At 41.6% G+C, this 22310-nt stretch overlaps 1 protein-coding gene across 1 annotated transcript in view; it reads right to left on the reverse strand.

The window, feature by feature from the left end:
* Positions 1–22310, reverse strand: part of shank1 (SH3 and multiple ankyrin repeat domains 1) — a 72931-nt gene that overhangs the window by 17588 nt on the left and 33033 nt on the right. The window contains exons 6-19 of the mRNA XM_068727875.1: positions 21712–21866; positions 20791–20958; positions 19321–19437; positions 18396–18473; positions 17648–17714; positions 17240–17409; positions 16308–16429; positions 14937–15085; positions 14069–14182; positions 12964–13039; positions 3302–3384; positions 3051–3175; positions 2372–2507; positions 2167–2247 (exon numbers count right to left, since the gene is read on the reverse strand). Of these exons, the coding sequence (XP_068583976.1) occupies positions 2167–2247; positions 2372–2507; positions 3051–3175; positions 3302–3384; positions 12964–13039; positions 14069–14182; positions 14937–15085; positions 16308–16429; positions 17240–17409; positions 17648–17714; positions 18396–18473; positions 19321–19437; positions 20791–20958; positions 21712–21866 (1641 nt within the window). The remainder of the gene's footprint in view (positions 1–2166; positions 2248–2371; positions 2508–3050; positions 3176–3301; positions 3385–12963; positions 13040–14068; positions 14183–14936; positions 15086–16307; positions 16430–17239; positions 17410–17647; positions 17715–18395; positions 18474–19320; positions 19438–20790; positions 20959–21711; positions 21867–22310) is intronic.

The following is a 22310-nucleotide window of genomic DNA, read 5'->3' on the forward strand; positions in this document are numbered from 1 at the left end:
ATGATGATGAGGCTAGTCTACACAGTTTGAAACAGCAACATTGACCAAATTCTTTCTAAAATCATGGCGTTTTGCCTTTTACCATAAAGCAATCAGGCCGATGTCGCTACCAAATATCAACACTATTTGTAAAATGTTAAATGGTTTCATTTGTAGCACCTTTAGGTCTGTTGGAGTGATACGCTATGCACTGAGATAATTAATACAGTGTCACTGCATACATACAGGGCTAGCGGTTAGATAATAGTGTGTGAGCGCTAATGGTGGAAGGGAGGTGAGTTATGGGTTCAGGAAACTGGCACCTTTGTTTCAGACTGGGCGCTCATGCTTTGTGCTGGTCAGGTGAGGTAACACCACAGAGAGGAGGCAAGTGAGGGGAGGAGATGGGGGAGGAATAAAGCAAAGGGCTGATTCCTTCAATCTGGATACATTTTAGTCAGAACCTGACTTACAGCAGCAGCAGGGCAGGACTTGTGGTAGTTGCTGCTGTTTACCGGTTTGGGCAAGTTTAAGTCACTGTTTTTAAGAGAAAGTACTGAAAAGCAGCTCCAGATGTCATCAGCCTTCATTCATAATCAATTGCTCACTGGGCATGCTCAGAACCAGACAGCAGCGACAGCTACAGCGGCGGCACCATAAACATATAAAAAATATAATCCAATCACCAATAGAGTTCTGAAGGGATGATATCTTTGTATGCCAACCCCGAAAGTTAGCATCTGACTGTGGATTATTGCAGAAAATAAACTAAAAGATTATGATACTTATAAGTTTATTTGTAAAGATTTTTAAGAAAATCTTTACAAATAAACGCCACTTTCATGATTTTGGGCTATTAAAGAACTACAACTACGGTCGCATAATCGCAACAACAAGGCTGTAAGGTCGGACTAGTTGGCGTGATAGTAGTCTAGTCTAGTTATCCACTAGTTAGCAAATGCCTTTTTTAAGACATGTAAAAGCAAAAATATTTTGAGTGGGGTAGCTACTGATGTATTTTATATCGTAGAACAAAACGTTAAAATCTCTTAAACTTGACCTTATTTCAGGCTTCTCACCATAAACCCATTCAAACAGACCGTTGACTTTGAGACGAGGGACAGGAGGCGCACAAATGCTGACTCATTTCCAGGTGTTAAGGAATCATTCCTGCAGCACTCTATAAAACACTGGCCAACATTCCGATCTGTAAATGGGGGTGTTGACCCTCCCCATGCACTCTCCTCCCACTATTTTTGCCTCAAATAGAGATGGCATAAGCAAAGCCACACATAATGTGTTACCATAGCAACAGACCTGGAACAAAGTTGCTTTTCTTTCTCAATAATTACTCATCTCAATAATTTTTATCCTGGGTGTGATTTTGTCAAAGACGTTCTCAACAAAAGATATCAGGGACATATTTTGCAACTTGCTCACAAATACATGAAGACCAGACACTTAGCCACGATGTATGTGGCACCCGGGAAACTCTTCTCAGGTGATGCCCATTCACCTGCAGTGTTGCCTTGACAACAAATACTTGCTGAGTGTGTGAATGTGTGTGTGTGTGTGTGTGTGTGTGTGTGTGTGTGTGTGTGTGTGTGTGTGAGTGTGTGTGTGAGTGCGTGTTGAGCAGAGGGGCTGGTAGACTGCTCTGTGGGCGCAGGGGTTAAAGCTGTGGGCGGGCCAGGGAGCAGTGGAGGGGTGCAGGGGGATAAGAGGTAAGAGATGCGGGCAGTGAGAGAGGGATCACAGGGTGGATAGCGGACACTTTTTCTGGGTGGGGTTACCTGTAGTGGGGGTGCTGGAAGTGACAGTGTGGAACCTCTGAAAGAACAGTGAAATGCATTGAGACCGTCATCCCCAGCGGAAGCCAATTTTCTTTTTCTTTCCCTGTCTTTTCACTGAGTAACTATCTCCTCTACTTTTTTTTCTGTCTAAATTTAGACCTAGCTCAAATCCCCTTCACACTTTCAGCATCTACAGCAACTCCTAACACTCTGGTTTCACACTGTTTCCATCATCCCTCATCACCTCAATTTATTTATCCCACTAATTTTTTTTTCGCCCCCTCTTCAGCTTTAAGGCACTATCTTTATTTGTCTACATCTCCCTGTCTGTCTCTTCATTCTTTGTAATCCTTCTCTTTTCACCCCCAAAAGTTTATCCATGCCAGTTTCTTACCCATCTCCTCCAGTTCTGAAGTCATGGATTTGGATCTTAGCGCGATAGCCGGAGTGCTCAGCCTCTTACTCTGCTGGGGGACTGGAGGGGGGGAAGGGAGCAGAAAAAGGCAGCCATGGTCAGTCAAGCTGTTCAAGAACAAGGGCCAGGTACCACCAGCATTCACCTACAGTAGCACCCCAGGGTGCAGTAGATAGACTCTTACTTTTCTTCCTTGAACCCTCCTCCATGTCGGGGTTGCGGGTGACCATGACAACCTTTACCATGAGGCTGTTGCCACCTTGCCGGATCATGTTGACGACCTGTCGGTGACCAACCTTCACCACATTCTGACCATTGACCTGGTGAAGACAAAGAGACAGTGAGGGACAAAGAACACCATCTTTCATCAATTACATTTTACTTCTACTTAATATGCCTGTAACAGCCTGTACAAATACATATATATATACATATATATATATATATACATATATATATATATATATATATACATATATATACATATATATATATATATATATATATATATATATATATATATATATATATATATATATATATTTTTTTTACAGGCTGTTAGAAGTTTGTATCTCAAAAACCTACAAACAGCTTTCAATTAACTTTGGGGGAAAGTGAGGTCTTCGACTATGGGACAAAAAAAATTGTTTTTGCTGCAGATAAGGTGTAAATACAGAAGTTTGAGGAAATAAAACATTTTGAACAGAAACACAGATGAAGATTATACATTTCCTCTCCTACATCCCCCATTTAGAGGATTGTACACCTTTGCTTTCTAGTTCTGTATAGGTTCAGAGCACTCTATACAATCTGTCAGTAATTTCTATTCCAACCCATAATGCAGTGGTAAATCATGGCAGCACCTCTATCAGGAAATCCCCCATCCTGAGACCGGCTCTCCAGGCAACGCCTCCCTCGTCCACTGACTCCAGGTACTGCAGGGCAGGGAAGGCTGGGGTTGGGGTGAACTCCTCGATAGGAGTCTGAGCTGGAGACGCCGTGAAAATATAAGAATGTATTATGAATGTGATAAAGTATGATTTGTAACCACCATACCTAAATCAGTGAGTGTGATTGCAAGGCAGGATGTTTGTGAATATTTCACATTTCTTACCTTTGGCCCCTCTCAACACAAAGCCGAAACCCTCGCTGTCTTTTTTCTGCAGAAGCACTGTCTTCTCCTTGATTATATAGTCACTAGCAAAGGAGACACAGAGAGAGAGAGAGAGAGAGAGAGAGAGAGAGAGAGAGAGAGAGAGAGAGAGAGAGAGAGAGAGAGAGAGAGAGGGAGAGATAATGAGTCGAAAGTCAAGTTTTTAAATCTATAAATCACAACAAATACCTTGCTGGTGTTACTTTTCCCTTCCCCAACTACACCACATCATCACCAGTACCATGAAGGAAATCATTTTAGTTTATCAGATTCAAACTGGGACTTGTGGGTATTTACTTATGCATTTACATTTGTATACTTACTAATATACATGCTAGTTATATTATATTCCTCCTCCGTTTATTTATTTTTTCTTTCTCTTATTTATACATTGTTGACATCTTCAAAAATGAAGTAAAAGAGAAGTGTATTGGATTGATTGGATTAGTCCATTAAAAAAACTGATCTAGGACAGGACACCCAAACAGCTCTAATGGAAATGATGTAGTTTGTTTGAATTAATTATATAAATATATATATAATAATTTGAATTATTATTGTTTAATAACAATACTATTAAATAAATAAATAAGTAGTAGTAATATTAATAGTAGTAGAAGCATTTAGAATGTGTCCCATGTTCTAAATGTTTTATAGCTTTTCATAAAGGAAGAAAATACATTTCTGAAATAATAAATAAATACTTCAGAGTGGTCAAATGCAAAATCTGAATATTGACTTTAAAGACATTGCATCTTAAATGTAATACTACTGCTATCAGTCTTCAAAATTCTACATCAGTCAAACTCCAACCAACACTAAATGTAGCCCACATTCCCCGCAGTCCAGTTGTGACGTAGAGCCGTGCTTTGTTAAGTTTCACTTTGCTGTATGTTCCTGACAGGGAGCCCAGAGCTGGTTTCTACCTGACCCTGAAGAAGAGATGCTGTATGCAGTATGACGGCGCTGCTTATTGCCTCAGCAACAGCTGAATCTGGATGCTGGGAAACGTGCTAGAGTAGGGTAGGTCCTCACCAGAGTCAAGCCATGTGATGGTACGCTGGCTAAATGTAACCAATTATATTTAGTCAATTACTTTTATACTTTTCACACAGCTTTAACAACATTTATCCAACAACTATAGATGGACGTTACTTTCCAGATCAAGACTTTACATTTACAAAACAAATAATCTTATAAAATACAATGCAATGTGGAAGATTAAACCAGTGGTTCACAACACGTTTGGCTTGTGGCCCCCTACAAAAAGCTGTGTCTAGTTGAGGCCTCGGTCATTTTTCAGACATCTACTAGCTGTTGGCAGTACCACCAAAGAGACATTTCCCCTATAAACTGCTCAAATTACTTTAGTCCCCAATAGGAAAATGTATCTAACAGTTAAAAAAGCAAAGAGAGAGAAAAATGTAATGCATATTTGTGTAGCAGAACTTTTTTTTTCTTTCTTCTTTCTCACCACATTATCTCACGACCCGTAGGATTTATCCTGTGGCCCTCGGTTTAACTACCTAACTGTATAAAGAAAGTAGTTAAAACTTGCTCCACCTCAAACAGATACAACATGAAAATGTTACTTATGCTTTAATGCTTTAGTAATTATAATTTAACAATGTCATATATAATATTATCTTGGTCTGCAGAACAAGTAATTTTACTTTTGATACTTTAATTACATTTAGCTGATAAATTGGATTTTTAATACAGGACTTGTAATGGAGTATTTTTTTTACATCGTATACTTCGTACACCGCTGTATGCAACTGTACAAGACAAGTAAGGCAGACCAGATTGAATGACAATGGTCAAATGCACACATTTTGACGTGTTACTTTGTGTGTCGTAACCAATTAAAGCTGCCAATAGCATGAAAAAGTATTAAAAAATAATCGTTTTAGCATGAGAGGTGAGACATGTCACACAAATGAACGCTCGGCCACTTTAGTTTACACCACTCTGAAAAACAGCACCGCCTCTCAGGGCTGCTGACCGCTAACGGACTCTTGTCTTGTTATGAATGCCAAGGTCCTCCAAACAGCCATTCAGTCAGTCAGTGAGTCAGAGGAGTATATATACCGTGTCAGCTGTAACATACTGTAACCACATGCTAATAATTCCATTGTGCATGAAAATAGTACCAGCCCACTCCATCTGTTCATCCCTCTTTCTTTCTCTCTTCACTGGCATTTTTCCATCCTGATGGCCCCGCCTACTCCATACCTCTCTTTATACTGGCTTCCCTCCCTTGTTCTTGAAACTTCTACTCATCTTTTTCTAATCACATTTTCCTTTTATTCAGTCTATTGAGTGTGTGATTCTCTCCACAGGCTGTGACAGCCTCTCTGTCTCTGCCAAGGCTCTGTCTCTTTGTTGTTCTTGTTCTCTTCTGTCCATCTCTGTTGCCCAGCCAGGACCTGAAACGCTCTGAGGGACCGAGTGAATACATGAGCACATACTGTACGTACAAACACATTCAGACAAATCTTAAGTACATTACTATTGGAAAATGGAATCAAAGAAATGGAAACATACACATCACATCCCCCTATAGATGTTAGTCTGCCCTGTCCCCACAGGCAACATAAGCAACAAGTCGCTCCATGGAAATTCAGCATGCTTGCCGACAACAAACATATTGGTTCAGGAAATTTTACCAACATCAAAAAGATCATATTTTTACACTTGTTTTTCTACTGATGTTGCTTAGTCTCAGTGTAACTAGTATGGGTTACTGCTACAATATGAAGTTTATTTGAGTGACAGCATCATTAAATGCCTCAAACACAACACTCAAAGAACTGTTACACCTCGTCACTGAAGCCGATGATAACTCTTGTTCTCTTCAAACAAACAGTGCCTTATAAGGCTAAGTGCCTGGAAACCAGCAATATGAACTCATCAGGATGACAAACCACGATGAGAGGGGACACCAAAAGCAGCACAAAATGCAGAATATGCCTGATGAAAGCTTTAAGGACCACTGCAAAGATGCAATCAGAGCCTTTTGCACAGTCAGAAATCAGTGAGAACAAAGTGACACTCGCAAAGCCAAGTCATTCATAAATATGACAACTGCAAGTGTCTTTCTTACAAATACTGGTCTTTGGAAGATTTTTCAGGTCATATCTGTCATGTTTTCGTTGTACTGCTTCTGCTATATTCACTCACGGTATCTGTGTGTGTATGTCGGTCCTCATGGTTGCATACATAGCAATAATCCCTCAAATCCCATCCAACCAACGCAGACAACTAACTCAGACGTTGGTGTCTTCAAGGATGTCATCAACTTTAATGACATTAGCTGTGCCGTAAGTGACTGGATCCTCTGAAGTCTGAATCCTTTCTGGACTGAATGCTCCTCAAAGTGCAGCTGAGACCAGTGCATCCTTAGAAGCCCCCATTGTTCTTAAATCTGTCCTGGTCATGTTGTAAACACAGGGTATTAAAACACAACTTAAATGTTGACACTTGGCAACTTTGGGCATCATTAAACTCATCTCAGTTTATCACAGTTTATCACAGTAAATTTCCGAGTGACAAACTTTGAAACTTGTCTTTACAAGTTGACAACTAAACACACCATCAGTTCTACTCTTTGTGACGCTATATACCTCTCTTATTCAGAGACAAGAGCAGGTTCAGCCCCTTAGGCCTACCTTTGTGGACTGCATCCTTCAGAGGATCCAACCACTGCACACAAAGACAGTGCCGCTCAGTGTTGCTTCTTTAGTATTAGCGACCCAAATATTGCCATCAGTATCTTAGATACACGCGACTGAGCTGGACCATCCAGACCAGCGTACAGATAGTCTCATACTGCATATTCAAAAGCTGAGATATTAATCAGGTTTGGCCACGCAGGCTTCCATAGAGGTGTCAGAAAGAAGCTGGAACTTGTCATGCATGCTGCATCGTTAAAACTCCCTCACTGTTTCCAATTTGTCAGCAGTCTCCCTCCCTCTCTCTCTCTCCCTCTCTCTCTCTCTCTCTCTCTCTCTCTCTCACATACACATACATACTGGTAAATATACGCGCCACACAGTACGCAGGACACAAGAACACATGCAATCAACCGGTCAAAAGAGGAAAAGAAATGTCCCTGCCAGACCTTTATGTTTTTGATGGACAACAGCAAACACACCATCCATGCACACAAACACACAAACACAAACATTAGGCATGCATGCACACAAACACGCAATCAATCTGCACATCAGTAAAAGCAGCAAGCATCACTTGTCGGTGCAGCATTGCTAGAGGACGTTTGTTCAGAGAGCGATTCAAAGCAGAGAGAAATAAAACGACACACACACACACACACACACACACACACACACACACACACACACACACACACACACACACACACACACACACACAGATGTTCGTACAGCGAAACACAGAACGGCTGCACTGCTCATACACCGGGCTGTGCAGCACCAGCTCTCGTCCGTCTTCACACACATACATCTCACACACTCACATTCACATTGAGACACACTGAATCAAACACATCCGTCTGTAAGCATGCACTGCAACATCTGCCAATCTATCTTTTAGATCCTGCCCTGCCATCCATGATGTCCACATGCATTCATCCCTGGAGGGAGAGAGGGAGGGAGCGAGTGGAGGGTAGGGGGTATAAAAAGCCATGGCAGGTACCTGTAAATGAACCAGACGCTCCTATTCACAGGGCCGAGCGACGGCCAGGAAGAAGAGAGGGAGAGGGAGAGGGAGAGATCCTCCTCGCCGCATGCCCCCATCGCCATTTCCTCCCCTCCCTCTCCTCCTCCTCCTTCTCCTGCTCCTGCTCCTTCTCCTTCTCGTCTTCCAGCGAGACAGCAGCAAGCGCGAGCCGCGAGAGAGGAGGAGGAGAGGAAGAAGAGGAGGAGAGAGAGATGGAAGAAGGGAAAGGGAGAGGGCCGAGCTCTCCCAACCCCTTCATACTTAAGACAGAGAGAGAGAGGAGGAATGGGAGAGGGAGAGATGGAGATGGTTCATTGTGACTGCGACACAGAGAGAGAGAGAGAGAGAGAGAGAGAGAGAGAGAGAGAGAGAGAGAGAGAAGAGGAGCAAGGGGAGCGGGAGGGGGAATAAGGTGGTTTAAGAAAAGTAGAGAGAGAAATTAGGTAATTTAGAGAGAGAGAGAGTGAGAGGTGATTGGGTTTGTTCGCAGGGGATTCATGCACAAACACACACATACAGTCCAAACATGCATGAATTGATACAATCAATTCATAAAAAACAACCAATACTTTTCTCTCCCCTCTTTCTTCATCCTCCCCTTCCCTTCATCCATTCTCATCACTCCGGCACTTAAATGTATAGTATTCACTCTGCCCATCTATCACTGTCATGATTTCCCATTCATAAAAATGGATATGACTGAGATAAGTCTTTGCTATATACAGTCCGGGCTGAAATGATATGCTGGTCTTGAAGTTTAAATGATTGAACAGGTATTATCAGGTATTACAAATCCTTTAAATCACACCTAACTAACCTCACCCCTTATTTTTTTTTTGCTTCCTTTCCCACCTCTAACATGCCATGCACACACACACATGAACACACTCATACACACACAGTCGCCTCACATTTGCTGTAAACAAAGCATGAATGAGAGGGTAGAGCAAGGGAAAGAGGAGGGAGGAGGAGACACATCGACGCAGACAGGAAGAGGAGAGAGGACAGAGAAACAGCTGGCGGGTGAGTGGCGGAAGGAGGAAGAGCAGGAGGAGAAGGAGAAGGAGAGAGAGAGAGAGAGAGAGAGAGTACAGATTCTCTCGAATAGCCACTCACATCATCTCTTAGTCAGAGCCTCCTTCCATGTATGTCGAAGCTGTCCTCCGTCGACTTGCCCTCCCTCCCTCCTTCCTTTCCTCTCTACGTATCTCTCTCTCTCTTGCCTCCCTCCTGCATTCGAGGATGATCACAGCTCTTGTCCCCTCTCTTCTCACATCTCTGCCTTTTTGTTTTTCTGCCTGCATGTCAGGCTATACCGCTGTGATTCTGTGTACAGTGTGTGTGTGTGTGTGTGTGTGTGTGTGTGTGTGTGCTTGTGCGTGTGCGTGTGCGTGTGTGTGTGTGTGTGCGTGTGTGTGTGTGTGTGTGTGTGTGTGCATGCATGTGTGAAGAGAGAGAGATAAAGAGAGGGCATGAAGGAAAGAGGAAGAGAGAGAGGGAAAGAGAGAGAGGGAGAGAGAGAGAGAAGGGGGAGGGAGAGGGAGAGAGGGAGAGAGAGAGAAAGAAGGGGGAGGGAGAGGGAGAGAGGGAGAGGGAGAGAGATAGGGAGAAAGAGAGAGAGAAGGGGGAGGGAGCAGGAAACAAGCTTTGACAGAAGGTCCACATTATTGTGTGATTATGTGTATCTGCATGTCTGCCTAATGCGTCCTGTACTGTGTGTCCATCTCTTTCATACAATAGCTAAACCTGAACACACACTCTTTAATGCTGTTGTCTATCTCTTGTTGCAAATTTCAGCATAAAGTAAGATAAAGTGAAGTCCTACATGTTGGAGAAATAAAGACGTTATGTTATGCACAAGCCAAAAGCAATGCATGTGTCTCACTAGACACACCTAACCACCACAGCAGTGTTTCTGCATCTCTCCTCCAAACTCTGTGTGTTCGCTTGTCCTTATTTGACCCAATGTTGGCCCTAAAAGGGTCACATGTGGGCCGGGAGAGGAGCAGCAGCATGTACAGATTGTGTAGAGTTTAATCGGAGCATCTGAGCTGTGGCAATGACACAGAGATCTGATGAGATCAGTTCATAGCTTTCATCTATTGTATTGAGAACAGCAGTGTAACAAGTGTTTTGTTAGCTGCAAATGTTGCTAAAACAGCAAAGGTAGAAACATTTCTCTACAACCAAATGCTTACAGAACAGAACAGAACAGTGGTTGAAGATATTTTCACCGAACTGAATTTGGCTGTTGAAGACATTTATACCATGGAAAGAAAAATTGTGGAGCATCAATACAGCCGTCTGGGTTCGAGGAGGAGGAGCAGAGGGGAGGAAAGATGCAACGTAGGATGAAGACAAACATGTGGGGTGATTAAAATACATCTGCGGAGAGGGGTGAAGCAGACGTGCATAAAAGTTCTCCATTTGTCACTGCTTGTTCCTAAGTCATCATATCCCTCACTCCTTGTGTTCGTATTATTGTAAGTGCCACACCGCATTATCAAGTTAAGGCAGTTCATCTCACTGACTGCCGGGTTTTGGTTATCACGCCTTGCTTTAATGTCACGGCGTGTCCTGTGCTGTAAAAGCCAGGCTACCAAATATATCCAGCTGCCAATAAGAAGGCGAGGATCAGAGAGTGGCAGATAAGATGACTCTGTTTATTAGAGAGGGACCAATATGGGCTTATCAAAAAAAAAATGGAGCCAGTCAGTCATGTCCATTTCAAAACTATTTCATTGTGACTATACCAGATTCAGGCCTTAAAGCAAAACTATCATTTTTGAAAGAAGGAATACAAATTTTGACCTGATATCATTCGATGAAAAGTCAGAGGATCATAGACATCATAAGGATTCATCGTCTGGGAAGTCAATACAATATTTGGCAATGGAAATCCATCCAATAGTTGTGTTATATATACTGACATTACCATCCCTAATAAAAAAATATAATTAGCATCATATGGAAAAAAGTTAAAACATGGCAGAGGACATCCTTCTTCACACTTTCTTTGAACCTGCTTTGGCCCCTTGTTGCTTGCACAGAAAAAACAATGCATATGTCTCTTTTCACCCATTTATAAACACAGAATGCCCTTCTTCCTTCATCCACCTCTTCTTCCCTCTCTTCAGCCCTGCTCTCCCTTTAGAGTGCCCTTCACTGTTTGACCTCCAGATGGAGACACCACAGGGGAGAGAGGGTGATAGAAATAAAATTAAAAAGTACAGGGGGGTTAGCAATACTGTGATGAATAGAAAGCGCAGGAGGGATGCAGAGATGGTTGGGAGATGTGGCCAAATCCGGAGGACTTAAAGGAGGGATACGTGAGATATTACATGTAGTGATAAAGGCTGTGAAAGTAGGCCCTATCCGAGTCAGCCGTGCCAGCCGGCCTGGCCAAACAAATAGTTTTGGGCTCCGTCTATGCTGCAGTGCACGGTTTTAATTATCCATGGTGTGTGTAGCATGCGTGTAAAACATAATGTGTGTGAGTTTGCATGGCTGAGTGCGTTGCTTGCATTAAATGTCACTGTTGATAAAAAGCATGTTAATAATAAATGATACGGTGTGCATGTGCATGAGAGAAACACACATGGAGATAAAGAGAAAGGAAAACATGAAAAGAAAAAAAAAACAGGCTTGATAGAGAAAGTTGAGGAATGATAAAGAATGATGATGAGCAAGAGAACGAAAAACGAGGGAAAGCCGGGATTTCATGTAAATAATACATGCGATTGATAATGGCTTTATTTCTATGTAAATAAATATTTCATTGCTCAGTCCAAGTCATTGACACTGAAGTGAGTTTGCCTCAAAGCGATGCCATGCTCGCCATGATGCAGATGCAAGGTATAAAAGGGAAATATATTAGGCTGAGTAAATGAGGAGAAGTCACACTCTCAGAGTCAATACAGGAGAGTTTTTTCCCTCATGTGTCAACAGATCTTAGTCATCAGAGAGGTTTGATTGCATGCTCACCATCACCGACAAGTTCAGCCAACCTTAAAATTGCCGCCCCACAATGCAGCTTTGCACCTCAGAGCCAAAAGGCAGACACACAAAGGAAGAAACTTACTCTAAAATCCTGATGTGACAAAGACCTGCCTGTCTGCCCAGGTTAAACTGAACTAAACCAGCTAGTCAAAACACAGCTGGTAAACATGTGCATCCTTGACTCCAGTATGAAAGCAGGCGGATCAGCTTCTAGACCTGAGGCAGTGAACCCTCACACATCGTCATCCTACCGCATGAATCACTCGCAACACATCACATCACACAAATCAAAGCACCACTGGAACGTATGAATCACTACATGAATCATCTTATCTGAAAAGATGTATACAGTATGTTCCTGTACAAACAGATCCCCTCTCAACATGTGCTGTGTGTCTAAACACTGGAGAAGCAGGGTCATAATGAAAAGGTTGTCCGTTTGATTTGCAGTGCCCTCTGGGCGGATGGACAAGTTACACCCTACTCTTTAGTCAAGCGTTAAGCCCGTTTCTGCCACAGTAGAGCAATAATCTGAATGTCAAGCTGCCCTTCCCCTGACCTTCATTTAACCAGGATGAGTCTGTGTCATAATGGGATACTTTCATGCTTCATTCTGATCCTAATGTCACATCAAACAGGCACTGAAGCATCCGAATGTCTCTTTTGTCAGCCCAAGTGCCCCAAAGTGCCCTTGTGTTCAGCTCAAATAGCCCTCTGTTAGGTGAAGTGCCATTCTGGAGTGACCTTACCCTAAATGAACCCTACTGTACCCTTAACTCTGTGAGCTGAAGCAGAGCTCCTCATCCACTTTTTGCCCCTGCTGCTTAGAGAATCTGTGCAGCTGGCTGCTTGCTTTGGATAAAAACTGGCTTCAGTTTGCTGTACATCAGTGTTGGCAAGTGGCAAAGTACAGTAACTCTTACCTGGGAGCGTCAAAGCTGTCATAGGATCCCACAGTGTAATGGCGGAACAGCCTTTTGGCTCGTTCTCCACGGCTCTCTGAAACACAAAATCACAGGGACATCAGCATGGTTGCAGCTACATTTAATCTATTTGCAAGGCTTACTATATAGCAGGTACTGTTCAATTACCGTATACTATTACTATAATAATATATCAACATCACAGGAGAGTCTCTCTTAACTGGTGGCTTTCCTCCGTTACAAGACATTTGATCTACTGATCAAAATGAACTGACACCAGACCTGCACCCTAAACCCAAGACTAATATGCGTATCAGTGCTGAAACAAAGACCTACTTGAATGACAGAAAGGCAATCAACTATGATTTGGTAACACTTTCTATGACGCCCAAGTCTATAATGCATTATAACCATACTTATAATGTTACAATCTGCTTATAGAACTGTATAATTTTAGTGACAAGCGCTTATATATATTATTATTGTTGAATAACAATAATCATAACACATTTTTTGGATGGATAATAGAGTATTTTAATTTGCATAGTTGTAATACATTTTAATAAATTATAATCACTGTAATAAAAAAGTATTATCATACTTGACTCTTGTGTCTGTACAGTAAATATGAAACTACAACCAGCAGCCGGTTAGCTTAGCTTAGCATAAAGGCTGGAAACTATGGAAAAACATCTAGATTGGTTCTGTCCAAAGGTGACAAAATTAGCCTAACAGCTTCTCTAAAGCTCACTATTCAACACGTTGGGACTTGTTTCTTTAATCATCTGAAGTGTAAAAACAACGGGCGGTTTTGTGTTGGATTATTTCTCAGTACAGAGCTGTGACTTCCTGAAGTTTATTGTCACTGTGAGGTGTCCAGGCAACCAGCGGCATTGATACAATAACATAGTAGCATATTATCTTAAATCACATATTACTAAAACTAGCATTTTAATGCAGCATCATAAATATGAAACTCCTGGCTAAAAGTTATTTTCCCTTTTAAGTGCTCCTGGGTGATTTTCAGGATTAGTGTGCTGTGTGTGTGTGTGTGTGTGTGTGTGTGTGTGTGTGTGTGTGTGTGTGTGTGACTGGTGCTGATCACCTGATCGGTTGTCTTGGCTTCGAAGCATCACTTCCTCCACACAGTCAGAGGGGAACCAACCTGTGCGACCTCTGACCGTTCCCTCCCAGTACCCGCCCTCGCCAACACTCAACACTAGAGGGGGGGGGTCAGGAAAGAACAGCATATCAGGAAGAAGCAACGCAACACGCACCAACTCAAACACCATGAGAAATAAAAAGACAACAACATTATACTGACAGAAAATGAATAGAATGTAGACACACACGGACATGCAAACCGCCTACATACTCACCAAGACATACATACCTGGCAACACCTTAGTATCACTCACAAACACACACATATTCATACCTGCAGACATTGAATACAAACATATATAGAGACCTTACACTCATGTATAAAACATATATAGAGACCATACACTCATGTTAGGACATGGCCATTTTACTAACTCATCTAAAGACACTTGGATCTGACCTGGGTACTGGTCTGTCTCTGAGACTGATACTGTATATCTCCTTAATAAGCATAACCTGTCAGGTTTGAGTAACATTTTCCAATAGTATTTTTGGTGTTTTTAGTTTGACATTTTGGGAAATATGTTTATTCACTTTGTTGCTGGGAGTCATATCTGTCTGTTATATTTAAAGTCACAGCCAGCAGCCGGTTAGCTTAGCTTAATGACCAAACCAAGCGTAAACACCTAGCCTGGCTCTGTCCGAATGTAACAAAACAAATCTACTAGCACCTCAAAAGCTCACATATCGAAGTGTAAAAATGGCAGAAGACAAAAATGGAAGACAAAAAGCAGTATTATGCTCCAGCACATACACACACACATACACACACATATTGTGTATCATGACATGAAAATGCACGTGCTCACCTTTGACCCTGTCTCCCTTACTGAAGCTGATTTCTCGCTCTCCCTGGGCAGAGTGTGATCGAGTAGCTACAAAGACTCGTCCTGGGACAGCGCTGTACAGCCGTCTTCGCTGCCCTGCGGTTTGTGCAGCTGCGCTGGCAGGAGCAGGCCTGTGTGGTAGGAAGCAGGACGTGCAGTGTATGATCTGAGATACAAAGCTCCCTAAAGGTACAGGACTAAATTACGGAATGTAATATATACATTGTTTTGAGAGAAAGGTAACTGGCTACTTCAGACTGGAAATTTTAGGATTTTAGCCAGTCATCCAAAATGTGCTTGAACAGTCACATTTTAGTGGTTTCATTTAGGAACTTTGTACACTCACACTCACTTAACAGATATTGAGTTCCCCTTATCAGAAGTAATATATATAAAATAAAAACAAAATAATAACAAAATAAATAATACATAATAATACAAATAAAATATATAATAAAAGCTTTTTATAAGTCAGCCAGAGATTTTTGTTAACCCTACAAGACCATTTCTCACTCGAAGATGATTGCTTGCACGACAAAAAAAACATTTGAAGACCAAAGAAGAAACCATATTTTAGGCTAAAAGTTTAATCACTGTTACGACCCTTTAAGACCTTGACTCAGGTAGTTCACTTTAAAGCATTTTAAGGGCTCTTTGGGGACCTGCAGACATCCAGTGGAAAGTCTCAAAAGTACTTGAAGGAGGGGTTTGAAGCGGTGTTGTATGAGGTACTTATCCATAATCAAACTGGGCGAAACCCCAATTTGGAGCAGCAGGCAGGAGTAAAGGTACGTTTGTACATTGCAGTGTAAGATAAAAATGTTTCTGTCAAAGGAGTCTGTGGCTTTAATGGGTGCTTAGGTGGATACAACAGCTTCACTTTCCTGTCAAAAAGTTTCTTTCTGACGGCAAGGTAAAGCGGTGTAAAATGTAAATATATCAAAAACCTTAAAGGGTATTGATTTTTTAAGGTGTTTTGCTGTTGCCCCCATCCAAAGGAGTACGTTGCTTTGCTTCTGTGCTGGTACTCCTGTCTGTTTCTCCAAGCTGGGGGCGTGCTTACCACCATCTACTGTAGGTAATGCACTGACTATGAATAAGTGCCAAAGGAGTGCAGATGCCAATTAGCTTAAAGTTATAATCTGGTACGCTGTATCAAATGGTGACATTTATGTTTTATACTGTACGTGGTCCCTTTAAAATAAAATGAATAAAATTAAGTATACCTGATACAACACCACTACTCAAAATCTGTACTATCCCTTTAACCAGCCAAGATGAACCTACAATATTCTAAAGTTAGAAAAGTGGAAGAGAGGTTCTTTTTCTCCGATGTCAGCTTTTGCCACTCACCCCTGTCTCCGACTCTGCCTGCTCCGATCCTCCTTGTCTCCGATCCTTCCTCGGGATGGAGAACGTGTCCTCGCCCCTCTGGGACTGCTGGAGCTCCGCAGGGTTCCTGTATGCTTGTAGCCCTGAGAGGGACAGACAGGGAGATGAAGGGAGAGAAAACATATTTCATGAAATTTAATTTCTGTATTATTTAAATACCTCTACTTTGATGACTACTGAAACTAACTTCTGTGGTAACTACAGCATCTTCTTCTCTGTTGCTCTGACAACTTAACATTTTTTCTGACTTCCATACCTTTGATAATCTATAAAAACCCTCCTAATGCCACTGGCTGTGCCTTCAAGAGCTCATTATGTTTACATATGGTAAGATCAACAATCACAAAATTATAAATATAATAAAATGCCTCATGAACTATGTAGATGTATTTCACGGTGTACGTTCATGGGCTATTACTCAGCATGATCACTTATTTGCTACATTGGCCATAACTAAAACACATGAACACGGATAGCTTGTGCACTAAAGCAAGATATAAGTTGCTGCAATGAGTGTTGTTCACCACTAGATGTTGATAAAAGTCCTCCATTACTTTGTATGATGCCCCTTCAAATTATGTAATGCAATGTATAAAATCCATTATCTGAGTATCAACCAATTCTCCAAGCTGTTAAGTACAGTAAGGTCAATCATATTAAAATTCAAGTTAGTAAAATAACGTGAAGTCCTGCAGGTGCTCATGGTCTGAGAAGGTTAAAACATCTACATTTAAAGCAAACCCAATCTGCTGATGACGACTGTGTGATCCATATGAAAGCTCTAGAACAACCACTAAATGGACTTTGAGGTGAGATTGCATCTGATTGAGTCTGCTGTTTCCAGTGTCAAGAAAACTTTGAACATTCTTTCACACACACACACACACACACACCTGCACAGAGACGATGTTGGTCCCTGGGGCGTTGGGCACTGCCATCCAGTCTGGCAAGTTCATGGTGCTGTCACTGTTGGCCCGGAGGAAAGGATGAGGGTGGGGTATTGTCAGAGTACGGGTGCTCTCCCGCCTCTGGGGGGCGTACTTTGGAGACTCCACAAAGGGAACTGGAATGTGAGGGGAGACAGGAAAGAGTGAGGTGAACGTTATTACAGATTTCTTCTTTAATTTCTTTTTTACTACTCTTATTTTGCACACCTTCGTAATCTATTTTTTCATTGATGCTCCCTTTAACTTGTTGATTCAAAGCCTAATTCCGAATGTGAAGATCCAGTGTATCATTTCAGATTAACAAAATGTCTAACATCACAGGACACTACACATATCTAAGCCTCCGTTACTTACCCACATCTGTATCCCGGTGGTTTTTGATAATTTCTCCCAGCTCAAAATGGCCGGACATAACAGCCACCTGATAAAAACACACATGCAGTCTTTTTGGATACAGTTACATGGCAAGTGAATGCACAAAATGTAATGGTAGACCAAACTGTTTACCAGTTCTCTTGTAATTACAGTAGGCATCTATATGTGCTTTTAATATCTTCTGTAGTTTCAACATGCTCTAAACTGTAAGCCTCTAAAGGGCAAATTAACAGGTGATGAGAACCAGATTCATGGGCTGATGGCATGTTTAAACTTACATTAACATGGGACATGGATTGGCTTTCTTCTTGAAAAATGATAATACAGCAAACACATATCGGCACTCTTGTGTGAGACCATATGTCTGTATTATTTCCACCATTGCACAAATACTTTTAAACTTTTTGTTTTACAAACTGCACAGGTCAGCACACAATCCAGCATATTCCATTGCTTTCTCCCTGTCGTCTCCTCTTGTTTTCTGTCCCACACACACAAACACAACAGATTGTCTCAGCTGGCTTTTTCTGCACTGACAGAGTTAATATATTTAGATTAAGGGGTCACACACAATCCTGCCGCCTGGGACCTCTGTGTGCATCACAGCACAATAATGGTTTAAAGTGAAATTAGGCCCTGGCACTTTCTGCTACGTTAACTTAATAAGACACTCAACCATACAACCACCTAACATGCGTAATTACCCAGCCAAGCACTCAGCCGCTACCTGAAAGGGGGTCTGCCCATTGTTGTTCTTTGTGTCTTTATTTGCTCCCCGATAGAGCAGAATTCGTGAACAGCTTTCCTGCAACAAACAGCACTGATTAGTTTACATCAATCAAAAATATGAACTGTATAATTACTGCTTAATACAAAAATGCATGTGATGTGATCACGTGTGCAGTGGCTTTAGAAAGCAGTATTGCCTTCTTTTTATACTGTGGGCGATTTCTTGTGCTATAATGTTACAAATATGTTGATAAATATGAAAACAATATTATTCACACTTAATCAAGTTTAGTGAACATATACAGATTCAGCTTAAAGGAATACTAAACCCCCAAATAGAGCATTTCTATTTCAATTGCTAACCCTTGTTACCTTAAATTCCTGAAGAAAATGTTTGTTTTTCTGGTGAAGAATAAAAAAATGAGAAACGTCTTGATGATTTGAAATAAAGACTTGGCTTTTACTGCACGAGCTGTGTGAGAGTTTGTAAACAGATGTTTTCAAATAATTTTGCTGTTGTCAAACGTGGCCCCCAATTATTTTAATTCATCAACACTTTTCTTGGTTTGTGTATTCACCATTTACTGTGGAGGCATGAGAGAAAATATGTTTTCTTCAAGCATTCAAGGTAAAACAGAGTTAGTAATTAATAAACAAATGGTCTTTTGGCTTGTGTAGTATTCCTTTAATATATATATCAATTTTCTCTGATTTCATCTTTTCTGCTGGGCAGATACATAATTTGATTTGAATAAGCATGATTTCAGGGATGCTGAACCTAAGAAGATGCATCAATTATACAGCAAAGATAAAGAGCATTTATGTGGCTTCCACTTTGTTGCACTGCACATTCAAAGATTTAAGGTGTTTCATTTTCTCTACTCCATAGCAGCTGACATTTATTCTGTATGAAGTTTGTCTACCTTGTTGTACAAAGCGCAGATGTGCAAGGCAGTGTTTCCAGAGGCATTCTGGGAGGAAGAATCCGCACCATAGAAGAGGAGGTGCTCCAGGTGCTGCGAGTTACCATGCTGACAGGCCTGAGAGAGGATGAACAGATTGTGGAGGAGCGATGGAAAGAGAGGGGGAGAGGTACATGTGGAAAAGGCAAAGAGTTTGTTAAGGAGGTAAAAAGAAAATGTACCGAAGAGTAAAAAAAGAAGGATTTATGTGGTTGTTTGATAAAGTGAACAAAGAGGCGGAGAAGCAGACAACGATGAAGAATAGACAGTGACAAAGAGAGAGAGAGGAACAAGGTGACAGTTATTAAGTGACACCACATTAAATTAACACCACCTCCAAACTCAGAGGGCGGGAAAACAAAGTGAGAACAAAAGTGAGATCCAATGATAATAATGGTACAACCATCATCAAATAGACACACACAAACAGCAACATCAGACAGTGGAAATCAAAACTGTAAACTTGTTATTATCATTTAGTCAATTTATGTTCGTGTATCAATTATGCCATTGCCACATTAAATACTCCTGTGCTCTCCATTGCAATCACACATCAGGACACTTTGGACTTATTTTAGGTCAATAACTGGATGTAATGGATGTAAATCAATATGTGGGGAACAAATCTCACTGGTGGACTACTTCTTTAAAGAATGAAGAGTTCACCCTTTCATCCTGATAAGGGACAACACAATATACAGTTTATCCAAATGAAACTGAAAAAGCTCAACTCAAAAAGGCTTATGGTGGAACCAATCCAAAGAAAACTATCATTATCAATGCTAGTCAAATCCCACTCAACACACACACGCAGAGACAGAATAAGATGGAGGCCACGGGTGGCTAGGAGAGCTAAAGAGACAGATGCTGATGAAGTGTGAGGATCACACTGAGAGGAAGAGGCTGATACCTTGATTTTTCCTGTCCACTTCACTGCTGGAATATGAGGCCACAGATGCAAGGCGGGTGGGATGAAGAGTGAAAGGTGTCCGAGATAAATGAAGAGAGGTGTAGTGTTTCATGGCATGAATGGTTTTTGACGTAGACACAGAGGCTGTACATACACAGACACTGGAACACAGAGTACACGGGTACATTACAAATAGGATGCATGCACACTTGTGCAACACAAACAACGGAAACTGAAAACCCAAACACCCCGAGGCACTTCTTTTTGGTGCTTTCAGATCACAACCCCCAAATAGACATAAATTAGGCCGCTGACCCCATTAGATTGAAAGATTTTGCCTCGAGCATCCTCTAACAAAAGTTTTGCTGTTGATTTAATGTAGAATTAACTGTACACACAGCAAGAAAAAAAAATTAAACCTGATTAAATACTTTCTGTGTTTGCGTTAATATTCTCATAAATTGATTTATCCATAATCTCAGAAAACCCCTTTTTATAGATGCCAAATAATGCAGCCGTACCTGATGTGTCTCGTCCCAGCCGTTCTCGTCCCTGATGCCTAGTTTGGCGTGGTGGTAAAGCAGTGTTTCGCAGCAGGAGGTGTCCCCCCCTGTCAGCACAGTGTGGTAGAGCGGCGTCAGCCCTCGCCGGTCCTTATAGTCTGGGGACGCACCCAGAGACAGCAGGACCTGCAGAAAGACAGCAGAGAAAGTAAACCCTCTGCACCCTCTGTATTCTCGAATGCTGGCAGTAATGATAACAGTATGCAATCATTACAATGCAATAAAATAATGATGAATTTTATGAGCTACCAACATAAAAATAAAAAGGCATAAAGAAAAAATATCTTCAGGTGGTTTCCAACTTCAAGCTGAAGAATATTCATGGGATTTTTAATCAGAATGGGAACACATAGCCGGGGGTTCAGAGGGGTCATGCAGCACCTCAGGCTAGACAGCATTAAGTATTAAATCAGAGTCTGCAGTAAATCTTTATGCAGTTTAGCAGCTGTTTCTTTTCTTTGTGGAAAATATGGACTGGCAATGTAACACATGCAATTATCTCCCTCTGAATGAGTTTTTCCTCCACAGGTGCCCGTCGTCTCGGCGATATGGGAGCTAAAGTTCTGGACAAATGCTTCAAATGCAAATGTGCTACACATCTTTTTTTTCTCTTCGGTTGAATAGAATAATAGATTGTTTTGTTCATCATTTTGTGTGTGGTTGGGCGTTGATTGCTGCGTGGGAGGGTCTGTTTATTAGTCTCCTTGTTTGCTTACACAGTAACACAAATGAAGATAATACTGCATGAGTTTCAGGGCAAGTATCCTTGCCGGTACATACGCTGGTGTAGTTTTTTTTTGCCTTTTATGGCATGACAATGAAAACTCATTAGCTGTAAACACCATTTCTATAAAAGGACAACAACGTGTGTATGTTTACCAGAAGGGCTGTATGGCGGTGGCCTCGCACAGCTTTGTGTACGGGTGTGAGTCCATCTTTGGCGCGGAAGTCAATGTGAGCACCTCCCTCCACCAGGACCCGGATAGCCTCACCTCCACCCGGCTCACACTGCACCGCCAAGGACAGAGCAGTCTCTGGCGGACACACACAGATTCAAATAGAGTTTTTAATAGTAGTAAGTAACAGAAGGATTGGTTTGAAAGTCAAATTATTTGTACAACACTGGCCAGATTGTTTGCTCCCAGGGGGCTGCTTGAATACTCAGTGGGAAACATGTTTCAGCGATACATTTCAACTATTGCCCTCCAACTCTTTGAGTTTATAATGTTGAACACCTGCAGCTTTGTCCTTACAGGTTAGACAAAAAAAACATATTAAACGCCACGAAAAATAATCAACCGGCCAAATCTCTTGAAAGTACGTAACAAGAACGCCAGCGTTACTGTCCAATATTTCTCTCCGACATAACTATCTTTAAGAGGCTGTAGCTGTTGTTTTTAAGCTAGAGTGAAGATATCGGTATCATATGAAACGAGACGACCAAAGGCATCCAATGGTACCGACCATGCCATGCTAGC

The sequence above is a fragment of the Cebidichthys violaceus genome, unplaced genomic scaffold (assembly GCF_023349555.1).
Source record: "Cebidichthys violaceus isolate CVI_PGR_0920_01 unplaced genomic scaffold, fCebVio1.0.p SCAF_40, whole genome shotgun sequence".
In the NCBI taxonomy this organism is placed as follows: Eukaryota; Metazoa; Chordata; class Actinopteri; order Perciformes; family Stichaeidae; genus Cebidichthys; species Cebidichthys violaceus.